The sequence below is a fragment of the Rhincodon typus genome, chromosome 14 (genome assembly GCF_021869965.1).
Source record: "Rhincodon typus isolate 14 chromosome 14, sRhiTyp1.1, whole genome shotgun sequence".
Taxonomy (NCBI): Eukaryota; Metazoa; Chordata; class Chondrichthyes; order Orectolobiformes; family Rhincodontidae; genus Rhincodon; species Rhincodon typus.
The window spans coordinates 65,420,866-65,434,371 of record NC_063345.1 but is presented as its reverse complement, the minus strand read 5'-3'; the positions used below and the strand labels follow the sequence as shown (position 1 = coordinate 65,434,371).

At 40.6% G+C, this 13,506-nt stretch overlaps 1 protein-coding gene across 1 annotated transcript in view; it reads left to right on the top strand.

Moving 5' to 3' along the window:
* Nucleotides 1-5,157, top strand: part of klhl13 (kelch-like family member 13) — a 234,681-nt gene extending 229,524 nt beyond the window's left edge. Inside the window, exons 7-8 of the mRNA XM_048604950.1 lie at nucleotides 1,274-1,334; nucleotides 3,845-5,157. Of these exons, the coding sequence (XP_048460907.1) occupies nucleotides 1,274-1,334; nucleotides 3,845-4,343 (560 nt within the window). The 3' untranslated portion in view covers nucleotides 4,344-5,157. The remainder of the gene's footprint in view (nucleotides 1-1,273; nucleotides 1,335-3,844) is intronic.
* Nucleotides 5,158-13,506: the final 8,349 nt, after the last annotated feature.

Below are 13,506 nucleotides of genomic sequence, written 5' to 3'. Positions count from 1 at the left end.
CTTTTCTGAAGAAGGGTCTAGGTCCGAAACGTCAGCCTTCCTGCTCCTCTGCTGCTGCTTGGCCTGCTGTGTTCATCCAGCTCTACACCTTGGTATCTCACTTAATGTAACAAGTTTAGTTCTGAAGGTAGAATGATTCAAGGTAATGTAGCATAATTTTAGTGGGGATCTGAGGTTTACATATATAAATCTTTGTCACTGGCAGCAAAACTTGAGGACCCTAGGTTCTATTAATGGAGATGAGGAGTGATGTCAAGGCTTTGTAGTGGGAGTGGTGAAGATTTACTACAGTTGCACTAGGAATCATGGGTCTTCATTTATTGGATGAACTAGAGAAGTTAGGATTTCTGTCCTTAAGAGAAAAGAGGCTAAAAGAAATTTTGATGGATTAAATAAGGAGACACTGTTTCTGAAGCAAATAGGGTCAGGAAGTAGAAGATATCAAAAGGGAATGGACAGATTGGATAGTGCTTTCCAAGATCTGGCAGTAATGCAATGAACCAAATGACACACCCCTCTCCCCCTTCTAGCTTCTAAAGCCTCAACTATTTGACCTGTTACTAGTAATATTAGCTGTATTGAATTAATGCTAGGTTATTCTTTCTTATCCTAATTTGCGTCTGGGTAAGTGCTGTTAGTTTCTAAACTCCTTAATGTGCCTGCTAGATAAAACCCTATGTGAATATCTTGATTCCTGTACTATTAACACTCCTGCTTAGGAGAGAGCTTTGCATGCCTTTGATAATGCTCTTCCAAGAGTTTGAAATTCAAATGTTTGGACATTGTGCAGGGTCAAAACTCTCGTAGCATGTTGTATCCATCAGTGATGGTCGGTCAGTGATAGCATGCCTGCTTGTGAATCACACAGCTCTGGGTTCAAGTCTCACTCCAGAGACCTGAGCACAAAATTCAAGGCTGATACTTCATTGCTGGAAGAGTGCTGGGTTTTGTTTTTCAAAAGAACCATCAGGACATTGCTTTCTTTCTAGTCAATGTGAAAGACTCTATGGCACTGTTCAAAAAGGAACGGTGAAGTTATCCTTCTTGTCCCTCAGTCAGTATTACAAGAAATCCATATTACCAGGGCTTATTGTCACATTGCTTACATTGCCATGTTTCCTATTTAAAACAGTGATCATACTTCACATGCACTTCAAGGCTTGTATAGTCTTTAGAGATGCTTAAGTGATTTTGAAAAGCACGATGTAAACGCAAGGTACTTTTTTGTTCATTTCCCTTCTTGATGTTTGCTACATTCTTTTTGTGTTTTCAGCAAATTTCAAGGTTCTCCTTGCAATGACCAAACCCAAATCATCTCTATACAGAGAACGAAAGTGAGCCTGCATTGATGCCTGGGACACATGATTTTCACCTTTACAAATCTGAGCTGAACCTATTAATCCTGCTTCCAGTATATGTTGTCCACCTTTCTGGCCTTGTTGTCATGTTTCTTTCTCCTCCAGACACCAAAATTGATCGAAAAAGTATCTTCGTCGGATGGTGTATCGAATACTTTGTGAACGTGCACCATACCCATTTCATTTCCTTTATCCAGTTACCACTTCTCAAAGCTCTCAAGTTTGCCTCACATAAATTGCCTTTAAAAACATCACACTCGATATCCAAGGATAACCTAGGCAAGTTATGACAAGTAGATATCCAAATCTGGTTGTTTAGAGTACAGTTAAAATTTGCTGCTGCTGCTGTTGCTACTGTAGAATATAAATCTCAGCAGGTGAAGGGAGGCAGGTTCTCACATGATACTAGCATTAGTTTTGAGCCAGGAAGAGCAGGAATATCATGCCATATCTGAAGGGAATCTTTGGAACCACTTGTCCAATCATGGCATGTGTTCCTCCACGCTCCCAATAAATGTCCTTCTGTGATCCTGCACCACCCCCCTTCCCCGCCCACCCCCCCACCACCTTCTCCAGCTCCATTACCTATTCTCGTGTCCCTATGCCAACCACTCAACCTTCTAATGCTGTAGTGTCCTTCATGTACCAATCACATGCCCCTCATCCATCTCCACCACCAATTCCCCTCCCTCCATTCCACAATGACCTCCCTTCCCCTGCACCCCCACCATTCAGTTTGACCTTTCTGGTTGCCAAACCCCAACACTGTCTTGACTAATATTTATGTCTCACCCAACATTTCTGAAGCAGAATTCCTGGTTGTTAACTGATTGTGGGAACTTGCTCCGCACGTATTGGCTGCTTTATTTTCCAGATTACAACAGTGATTACACTTCACAAGTGCATAATTGACTGCAAAATGCTTTGGGAGACTAGCAGGTGCTAAGTGAATGCAGATCTTTCTTTTGTTCCTGTCTCCTCCATGTTGATCACATTCATTATTGTCATTCGGTAGAACAGAAGTTGTACATTGCGGGGAGAAAAGGTCACATTTTGTTGAATCTTTCTGTCTTGCACTAATCAGACAATTTGCTAGAAATAGCTACGTAAAACGACAACAGTATTTATGTTGTATGAGAGGAGAGTGCTGACTGGTTAACAAGTGGTCTGTAGTTTCTTGAGGCACTGACATGGGGAATGCACCACTTCATGAAAACTGACAATTAACAGCTAAGCTTAGTTTAAATTGTAAACCAGGCATGTTGACTCTGCTCAATGCTTTCCCATGAGAAAGGAACCAGAAAATATCTGTCACATATTATCTTTAATCCAGTTTGTCTTTCGATAGCTGAATTCACCCTCAGATGTTCTGGCGCATCTCAAAAATATCAGCAAATATTTTCCTTTTTTAATCTTTTTTTAGTGGCCTATAGTTCACAGTGAGAATTAAACTTTTCTTTTGAATTCATATGTATCCATATGGATAGAATCATTTACATATATTGCTGCCCATATCCCTTCTCCTCTTTCTAGCCTAAAAATCTTAAAATATTAGTATTAGGTTCCCATTCTCCTCCTCACCCAAGAAGTGGTTCTGATATTGCTGTTGTGTTATATTCCTTCATGCATCAAGCTTCTGACTTCCACCGTTTTATTGAAGAAATACTTATGCTGACTAATCTGAGGAATTTGAGATAAATTGGCAGGCACACAGCACAGTTTTGGGACATTTCCTTGTAAATTGAGCATTTGGGTCAAAATGAATTCCAAAGACTGAAAACCTGAATTATGAGGACAAGTTGCATAGTTTTGGTTTATGTTCTGTTGAATATAGAAGGTTATGGTTTGATCTAATTTGTGCTTGAAGTAGTGAGAGGAGTTGGTAGAATAGAAAGAAGGCACCATTTCCTGTGTAGGGGAGTCCAGAACACGGTGGACGTGGGCAGGGATGGAGAGAACTAAATTAAAATGAAGCCATTCAGATGAGGCGTTAAGAGGCGCTTCTTCACAAGAACTATTGTGAATATCTGGGATAGTAGGAACTGCAGATGCTGGAGAATCTGAGATAACAAGGTGTTGAGCTGGATGAACACAGCAGGCCAAGCAGCATCAGCTTTCCTGCTCCTCTGATGCTGCTTGGCCTGCTGTGTTCATCCAGCTGTACCCCTTGTTATCTGTCAATATCTGGAACTCTTTCCTCTAAAATTAAAAACTGAGGGTCATGGTTCTTGAGAGGGAAGGCTACCAAGGGTTACAGAGCCAAGACAGGTAAGTGGAGTTGAAGACACAGATCAACCATGATGATCTAATTTTAACAGCAGAGTCTCAGTCTTTGTGTTCCTATTCTTCTAAGAACATTAGGTATATTCTTACATTGATGCAGACTTTTTATTCTTCACAGTAACAGAATTGAACTCATTGCCTTTTATTCCTCACAGAAAATGCGCTTTACCAAAGAATGTTTCCTAACTGTACTGAATTTCATTTTACTCCACAGGTGGGATTACTCATGATACCTTCCAAAAAGAACTCATGTGCTTTGACCCTGACACAGACAAATGGACCCAAAGAGCTCCGATGACCACTGTTCGGGGCCTGCATTGCATGTGCACGGTGGGAGATCGGCTTTATGTCATTGGAGGCAACCACTTCAGAGGAACCAGTGATTATGATGATGTCTTGAGCTGTGAATTCTACACACCTGCCCTGGACCATTGGACCCCCATTGCAGCAATGCTGCGTGGCCAAAGTGATGTTGGTGTGGCTGTCTTTGAAAATAAGATCTACGTGGTGGGAGGGTATTCCTGGAATAACCGCTGCATGGTGGAGATAGTTCAGAAATATGACCCCGAGAAAGACGAATGGCAGAAGGTCTTTGATCTCCCTGAGTCCTTGGGAGGAATCCGAGCATGCACTCTCACAGTCTTTCCACCAGAAGAAAATACTGGCTCACCTTCCCGAGAATCACCTCTCTCTGCCCCTTAGAGAAAGAACAGGACTCCATAACTTCAGCTCTTACAAAGAACTCACTTGCACAGCATCATTATTAATATCAAAGATTTTCTGCCTATTTTGCTCGTTAGTAACTATATTAGGCAGTGACATGAGTATAATTTACAGAAACAGTGAATTGAGTTATTTGTGCAGTACTGTTGACATCGGTTGTCTGCCTGTTACAAGAGAGACATAATAATAATATATATGTCCAGGATTGAACTCTGAAAAAGTTTAGCGATTTTACTGTTATACAGTGTGATTTTTTTTGGGGGGATGCAATGCAGTGCTGAGGATCTCACTATGATTCATGGAAAACAGTTTATTAACTTACCATTGGGTGTATCTTCTTTACCATCAGCTTGAACATTTCAAAACATAGATTAATACTGTACATATGGGTGTGTGAAGACAGTCTGTCACGTGACTGTTTTCCATTAAATGTTGACCCAAGTTAATTGGTTGCCCCACCTATTTGAAATTGCGGGACACATCCTGTCTTTTGGTATGCTAAATTAAACAGCACTGATGGTTTGAATTCCCGTATGCAGTATTTGTGCCACTATCATTTCATTTCTGAATTCAGAGAGCGGACTGGTTTAATTCTGACCTAGGCAGCTCTAGCCTTTTCCTTTGTTTGTTGTACAAGTTATGATGGTGCTGCATCTCTCCTCTTCACATCTTGGTGAGACTGTTTAGCACATCAGGCGATGACTGGAGGAGCATTGCTGCAGCTCAGTGAACATGAATGATAACGCTCAACGTTTTCTGTTCAATAAAGATTTAACTGAAATCACCAGGCCTACATACTTCCCTATCTTGCATTCTTTTGCAAAACATACTTGATACAAATTGTGATATCTGTGTGCTTCTATCTTTCTGCATTTTCTTTTACCCCTAAGCCACTTAATGAAACTTAATTCCACAATGTGTGTTTTTGAAAGAATATTCTGACAGCTCCAACATTTTCTGTAAAATCTAAAACAGCAGGGCAGGCAGCTGTGAAGAGGTGTCAATGTTTTGGATATAAATCCAGGATAAAAGCTTTAGTATTTTTTGTTTCAACTTGAGATACTTCAGGTATTTACATTCACAATATTAAAAGTGTATTACAACGTGTTCTGATATTTTGCTCAGAGGAACTTAATATTTGTACCTTGTATATAATGAAAATGATTTTCTTTTCTTAATTCTGCTCTTTACTTTGTTTGCAATGCACATGCTTAGAATGGCTTGATTTAGTTGGCTTTCTCCTCGAGAAATGCAGGAGAAGCTGCTTAAACCCATTAAATCAGCTGTCTAAGGCCATTAAATCAGGTTTTATAGCACCATTTACTAACTTGGTGTTCTCTAAGCCGAGAATGCAGGCCACTAAATGACCAAAAGCTTCAAAGCTTTTGAGATGTGGCCGTTGAGAAATATCCTGGAAAGAGGGAGGAAGCAATGGGCATCTCCTAGGCAAAATGAAATAGATGACAGGCATGATAGCATTACTTGAAGCCACGTCAATGATAGAAGGAGCCGAGGCAAGACCAAGTATATCTTGGACAAAAGCATTGTGTAATGGGTGAATATCAGCTATCGGCCAATAAGGACAGTACGGTATATGTTAGAAGTGATTACTCTAATGACATTCAACTCTCTTGGAGTGGAAGGAACCTGATTTAAATAAACTTCTGCTTTCTAAGCAGAGCCCAGGGTGTCTGCAAGCTAATAGGATGTCATCAAGTTTCAGCTTTGACAGAACAGCAGTTATATCTGGTGTAATTGAATAAATCATGTGGGACATGTTCCAGAAAGAGATCACAGGCTTGTGCCAATGTCTACAGCAAGACCCTAAGTGTGTGCCAGTGTTCACAGAGACCATCTGAGCTTCTGACATTCAGCAGTGGGTCCCAGTCATATGTCACTTTAGTTGTGGAGGGGCCTCTCTGGGAGCGTGTTAATATTTGCAAGATATCTCTGGGAGCATCTCAGTATCTGCCTGGAGGTCTCTGGGAGTGTGTCGGTGTTTGCATTGGGCTCTCTGGGAATGTGTCAGTTGTTGCCTGGGGCACTCGAGCATGTCAGTGTTTGTAGGGGTCTCTCTAGGAGTGTGTCGGTACTTGCAGGAGGTCTCTGGGAGTGTCTCAGTATTTGCATTAAGCTATCTGGGAATGTGTCAGTAATTGCATTGGGCTCTTGGGGAGCGTCTCGCTTTTTGCATTGGGCTCTCGGGGAGCATCTCGCTATTTGCATTGGGCTCTCGGGGAGTGTCTCAGTATGTATTTATTGGGGATCCTGACAAACATGTTTATAAATAACCAGTTTATAAATTTCACAGGTAGCTGCCAATTTCAACTCCCCACCCAACCCCCCATTTAGTAATAAGCCGAGGCTCAAGACATTACAAAGCAATATCCAGGACCATTAAAGATTGCATAACTCGTACAATAAAGTTCAGTGTTAAAAAAATTGACCTCATACTGTCCTTGCTACTTATAGTTTCCATTGGGGTCGTCTTCTGTCCCCTCTCTCTGTTCCATTGTCTTACCTTGTTGGTGTGGCTAATGGGAATGAATATTTTGATTTATGCAAAAAATGCACTGGGAAAAAGAGAAGGCTTGTAAACTTGAGGAAAAAAAAAGTTTGAGACTTAAAAAAGCACTTCAGAATTCGGACTCAGCTGATGCCTGAATAGAGCATCTGTAGCATTTGGACATGGGTGTTGAATTTCAAGGAAAACCTCATGCAGGGGAGCAAGAGATTAATTGGATAGTTCTTCCAACATATAACCTATGGACTGAAATTTCCCATCTATGATGGAACTGCCACTAAAAAGAATTAAAGGAAATGTTTCACATTACTGACTTTCACTTTTCGGATGCTTTTTTTAAATTTATTCATGGAATGTGGGTGTCATGGCTGGCCAGTATCTATTGTCCAACCCTAACTGCCCTGGAGAAGATGGTGGTGAGCTGCTTTCTTGAACCACTGCAGCCCCGTGAGGTGCACCCACAATGTTATTAGGGAGGGAGTCCCAGGATTTTGACCCAGCAACAATGAAAGGTGTTGCCTTGAAAGGCTGCAGACCTTGGGATGGAGGCGCACCCAGATTGTTGTTAGGAAGCTAATTACAGGATTTTGATCAAGCAACAATGAAGGAATGGCGATTTCATTCCAAGTCAGAATGGTGAATGGCTTTGGGCTATTTGGGCCAATTAAAGGGCCACCGATCCCTCAAAGACTTGAATTAGCTTTCCTTGTCCACCTACCTGCTCGTCAGGACTCCTTTCCAGCTCCCAGTTTCTCTGATGCTAACATTCCATTCCAGGGCTTCAGAGGTGCTGTTTCCTCATCTGAGGATTCCCTTCCATTGTAATTGGCAGAATTCTCATTAATCTAATTTCCTATACTTTTGCTCTTGTCCATTTTCACCCCCTGTCAAAAAATGGCGTTCATTTCCCCCATTCTCACCATCAACCAAGGGGCAACACAGTGGTGAACACGGCTGCCTCACAGCACCAGTGACCCGGGTTCAATTCCAGTCTCAAGTGACGGTCTATATGGAGTTTGCACATTCTCCCTGTGTCTGCGTGGGTTTTCTCCGGGGCTGCGGTCTCCTCCCACAGTCTAAATGTGTGTGGGTTAGGTGGATTGGCTATGCTAAATTGCCCATAGTGTCTAGGGTGGGAAATGCAGGGATGGGTCTGAGTGGGATGCTGTCCGGAGGGTTGGTGTAGACTCAATGGGCCAAATGGCCTGCTTCCATACTGTGGGGATTCTATGAACTCCGCCAGCCGCCATGTTCAACAGATAATCTTGCACCATTTTTACCATCCTTAAGTGCAATGCCACCACCAAATACAACTTCCTTTTCCTTCACCTTTTCAGCATTCAAATCAGGATCTCCGTGATACCTACCTGACTGTTCCTTCACCTTTTAGCTCTTTCACCAGCACAATCCCACTTAAGTTCAGTAAAGGTCGTTGCTGCTCATTCATCGCTTTCCAAAGCAGCCCCCAAATCCTAAAACATTACTTATGGTAGGGAGTGATTTACACAGACTCCCTCCAATTAATTACACTTCCATTCATTGCTTACAATATGGTCTCTACATCGGGGATCTGCAGCACACATAGAGATGATCAATTTCTTCAGCACCTCCATTTCTGCATAAGTTTAGCCTTAAGCTTATGGTTGCTTGGAATCTGAATTCTCCACCCCACACTGGGACTAGCAACTAGTGCATTCAGTGAGGAATTTCTGATGTTAATATTGACTTACACAACTTTTGGCCTGAATGTCTAGCTCTCATTTTTTTTCTTTCTGAGCAGTAAGTGCTGGCAGTGTAGAGCCGGAGTGCCAGCATTTTCAATGGAAAATGAGACCTGCTATCCATTTTGCCAGGTTTTCATGTTTCTACTTTCCATCACAGCCATCCGCTTTGACAATTCATGGAATCTCTTGCATCCTGCTGTGCTACCATTTCTGTCAGCTGTCATCTTTCCCCACCTAATTACTCACCAACCAAAGGTGGAGGAATAGGCTATTTGCTTTTCTCATGGTTCTCCCACCATTTACTAAAATCAGAACTGATTTGCATCAAAACTCCATCTACACATCTTGGCTCCATTTCATTTTGCATCAATGTCAAACGATTTTAAGTCTCCAATATCAATTTATTAGTTGAACAAATTTTGCAGTGGAGATTTCCATATCTTTTGCATGAAAATCTTTTTTCTGACTTCTTTGCTCTCTGCATGGACTGATGCATGGAAAAACTCTCCTCCTTTCAAACACCTAAAAGTTTAAATCAAATCACCAGTGTACATTGTGTTCAACAAAATATATGCTTAGCTCAATTAATTTCTCTCTATTACCTAACCTTTGGTATCCAGTTCACATTCTGGTGAGTCTGTAGCTCCTGAGGGCTATTTATTTCCTCCTTAGGTGCAAGGCTAACATTGTACAATACTACAGACGTTATCTAACCCCAGGGGTTTACATAGCTTTATCAAAACTTCCTTATCTCCTAGATTCTGCATTCAGTATTCTGTTAGCATTTTAATTTTTTTTAGTTGTGTGAATGGGCCTTCACTGTTCTTCACCATTTTACTAATACAAGAGCTATACTTTGTCAGTCCAATTTAAATTATCTCACACACACACTTGTGTTGAAATGTACCTGTCACAGATGAGTCCTCTCAACCAGATCAATCTGTCTGTATCAGCAGGTTGTGGGTTCAAACGCTGCTCCATAAGTTGTACACAATCAATGTTCATACTTTAGTGCATATTTAGTGAATGTTTAACTGTCAAAGGTGTGTTGAGATGGAAAAGGTCCCATGGTATTTTTTCAAAGATCAGGGGAGTTATCCCTGGTTAGTATTTATCCTCAATTAAAATCACAAAAACGCACCATCTGATCATTGTCACATTGCTGTCTGTGGAGGTTGTGTATAAATTGGCTATGTTTCTGACATTATAAAGACACTTCAGTAGCTATAAATTGCTTTGAGATGAGTGGTGGTTATAGATTTTTCTATCATTGTATGCAAATCTTATGCTCCATTCTTTTTGTCACATGGCTGTCTGTTCTGGTACCAAACTCATTAATAATATAATGAATATGATGTGTTGAGCACCCAGCATAGATCCTTGTGGTGTGCCACTAGTCACTTTTTATCATTAAAACTATGGACTATTATTCTCATTCTCTACTTTTAGCAGCTCGGTAATCTAGTGACCAGGCTACTAATTTGTATTTAATTCCATGATGCTGTGTGGAGTCTGACTAAATACATCCACTAGTCCATATAAAGTGCACAATAAACATTTCTCCCTCTCTCTACTGGTTTGGTTGCTTTCTCAAAATATCCAATTGGGTTTACTAAACATGGCCCACCCTTTATAAAGTGTATACTGATTGCTCCTCTCAATGCAATCTCCTCTACATGGGTGAGATCAAATGCAGACTGCGTCACCACTTGGCAGAATACATCCTCAGTGTCCACAAGAATGACCCTGACCTGTGGTCACTTGCCGTTTCAATCCACAATTTTGCTCCCATGCTAACATTTCTGTCCTTGGCATCCTGCAGGGCTCCAGTGAAGCTTTGCAGAAGCCAGAGAAACAACATCTCATTTCCTGCCTGTGCTTTTTACTTTCAGGGCTCAATAATTTCAGATCATCAGCTCTCTCCTTTGCTTTGATTACTGCCTCTTACCCATCACCCTTTCTCCTGACCCCAGTGTCTAATGACCCACTCTATCCTTTTCCAGAACCACATCCTTTCTGAAGGTCGATTTTCCAGCCCTGTAGGACAAGGTATTCCAAATCACAATTTTGACAATTTTTTAAAAAAGACTTGGATTTATTCTAATGCTGGGAAATTCTTTATGTTTGGAGAACATGCTGTTTGCCATTTTTGCTCTAGCTCTGATTTCTTTCTTACAGTAACCAACTTCTGAAGAGATGTTTGCCAGGTAATTAATTGGTGACCATTTGTCTTTATAACGGTTTGACTATCGACCTTCTTGGGAAGAGAAACTAGTCCAGTCAAACTTATTACTCATTTTAATCTTTGAGTAATTTTATTTGTTTTCAAGATTAGCTATATACTTGGTCGTAAAATCCAATGTTCTCCCTCCTGAGGGTGTTTGAGAGAAACAAAGCTATAACAAAATAAAGTATATTACTGGGATGTAATAGCAATAAAAACCGCTGAGTTAACCACACTCTGTAAAATTCCCCACTTAAATGCTCTTCCATGCAGCATTCAGAATAAAATGAATAAGTGAACAGCGCAAATAGAGATGATTGGGTATGTTTTGGTCATGATTACTGAGATGCAGTTGCAGGGAGACCAGGTTTGAGAATTGAATATCCAAGCGTACTAAGTGTTTCAGGTGAAAGCCAGGAAGGAAATGGAGATGGTGTTAGTAAAGGAAGACATTGGTGTTGTCGAGAGAGATAATATTAAGATTTAGAATCAGTCTGGGTACAAATAAGAAATAGCAAGAGGAAGAAGTCTCTGTTAGGAGTAATCTATAAGTCTCCAAACAGTAGCTTGGCAGAGGAGCACAGTAAACCAGGAAATAGTTAGGGGGTTAGAAAGGTACAACAATATTGATGGGTGATTTCAATATGCATATAGACTGGATTAATCAAATTGGCAAGGGTAGCCTTGAGGGAGACTTCATTGAATATATTAAAGGTTGTTTCTTGGAGCAATGTGTTGGGTAACTAACCAAGGAGCAAGTTATTCTGGATTTAGTGCTGTGCAGCGAGGTGGGCTTGGTTAATGACCCCATAGTAAAGGATCCTGTGGGGAAGAATGATCATAATATGTTGGAATTTCAAATTCAGTTTGTGGGCGAAAGACTGAAGTCCCATACTAGTGTTCTGGAGTTGAAGGTAATTACATGAGGACAGATTGAGCCCCAGAGCAGGAAGACTTGAGGGATAGGTCAGTTGATGAGTATGGGCGGATATTTAAAGAGGTATTCATTCTCCCACTACAACACATTCCCGAGAGGAAGAAAGTTTGTAAGAAGGGGAGACAACATCCACGGCTAAACAGAAAGTTAAATAAAGCAAAGGCAAAATAATATTGCAAAAGCAGGTTGGAATCTTGGGAAGCTTTTAAAGATCAATGAAGGATTGTTAAGTGATGAAAACAGCAAAGTTAAATTACTAAAGAAAACCAGTACAACATAGAAATTCAATAAGTACATAAGAGGGAAGAGAGTGGCTAAAGTGAATGTAGGTCCATTGGCGGATGAGATTGGGATGTTAATAGTGGGGAACGTAGAACATCCCAATTGTAACAGGTAATATAGAGGTTATTGGAAGGGAGAAACTTGGAACAAGCATCATCACTGTGGTAAAAGTACCAAACAAACCTGAGATTGAAGGCAGACAAGTCCTCAGAACCTGATGTCTGATATCCTAAGGTTTTGTAGGAAGTTGCAGCAGACACAATGGATCCACTGCTGATAATATTCCAAAATTCTCTGAATATGGGATTGGAAAAATGCTAATGCAGCACACTTGCTCCAAAAAGGAGGGAGGCAGTAAGTAGGAAACTACAAAACAGTTATTTTTACATCTGTCATTGAGCATTTGTTAGACTCCCTTAGTAAGGAAGTAGTAACAGAACATTGGAAATTCAAAATGCAATCCATCAAATTCAACAGGTTTTTGAGGTTAAATCATGTTTGACTAATGTGCTAAAATTCTTTAAAGATGTACTAATCAAAGTGGCTAATGGGGATCCTGTAGATGTGTACCTGGACACCCAGCAGGCACTTAATGAGGTGCACACAAAAGGTTAATACCCAAGATAAGATCACATGGGTTGGGGGTAACTTATTACCTTGGATGGAGGTTTGGTTAACCAACAGAAAGCAGAGATTCAGGAGAAATGGGTCCTTTTCTGGTTGCCAGTGTGTAATTAGTGGGGTGCTTCAAGGTTTGCTCCTCGGACCCAACTATTTACAATCTAAATTAATGACTTGAATGCAGAGCTTGAAAATACAGTGGCTAAATTTGCAGTTGCCACTGAAATAGCTGGGAAAGTAAGTTGCAATGAAGAAATAATAAATTTATAAATGGATATGGGTAGGTTAGGTGAATTGGCCAAAATGAAGTTTGGCAGATGAAGTTTTAGGATAAATATAAGGTTTTCCATTTTGGTCAGAAGAATAGGCAATTTATTGTCTAAAAAGAGAGAAATTTCTGAATGCTATGCAGGTACAGGAGGTAATAAGGAAGTCAAATGGAATTTTGGCATTTATTGCTAAAGGAATAGAGCATATAAAATTAGAGGTGTTACTACAACTGTAGAAGGCATTAGTGAGACCATACCTAGAGTACTGTGCACAGTTTTGGATCCCTACTTGAGGAGGGATGCAGTTGTATTGGAGGCAGTTCAGAGAAAGGTCACTAGATTGGATTCCAAGATGATGGGTTTGTCTTAGGAAGGGACATTGAGCAGTGTAAACTATACTCTCTGGAGTTTAAGAGAATGAGAGAAGATCTAATCGAGGTATTTAGGATGCCAAAGGGGATTGACAAATTAGACATAGAAACAATATTTTCTCTCGTCAGGCAATCTAGAATGAGAGGCCATAGTTTTAGGATAAGGAGTGGCAAATTTGAAACAGAGATT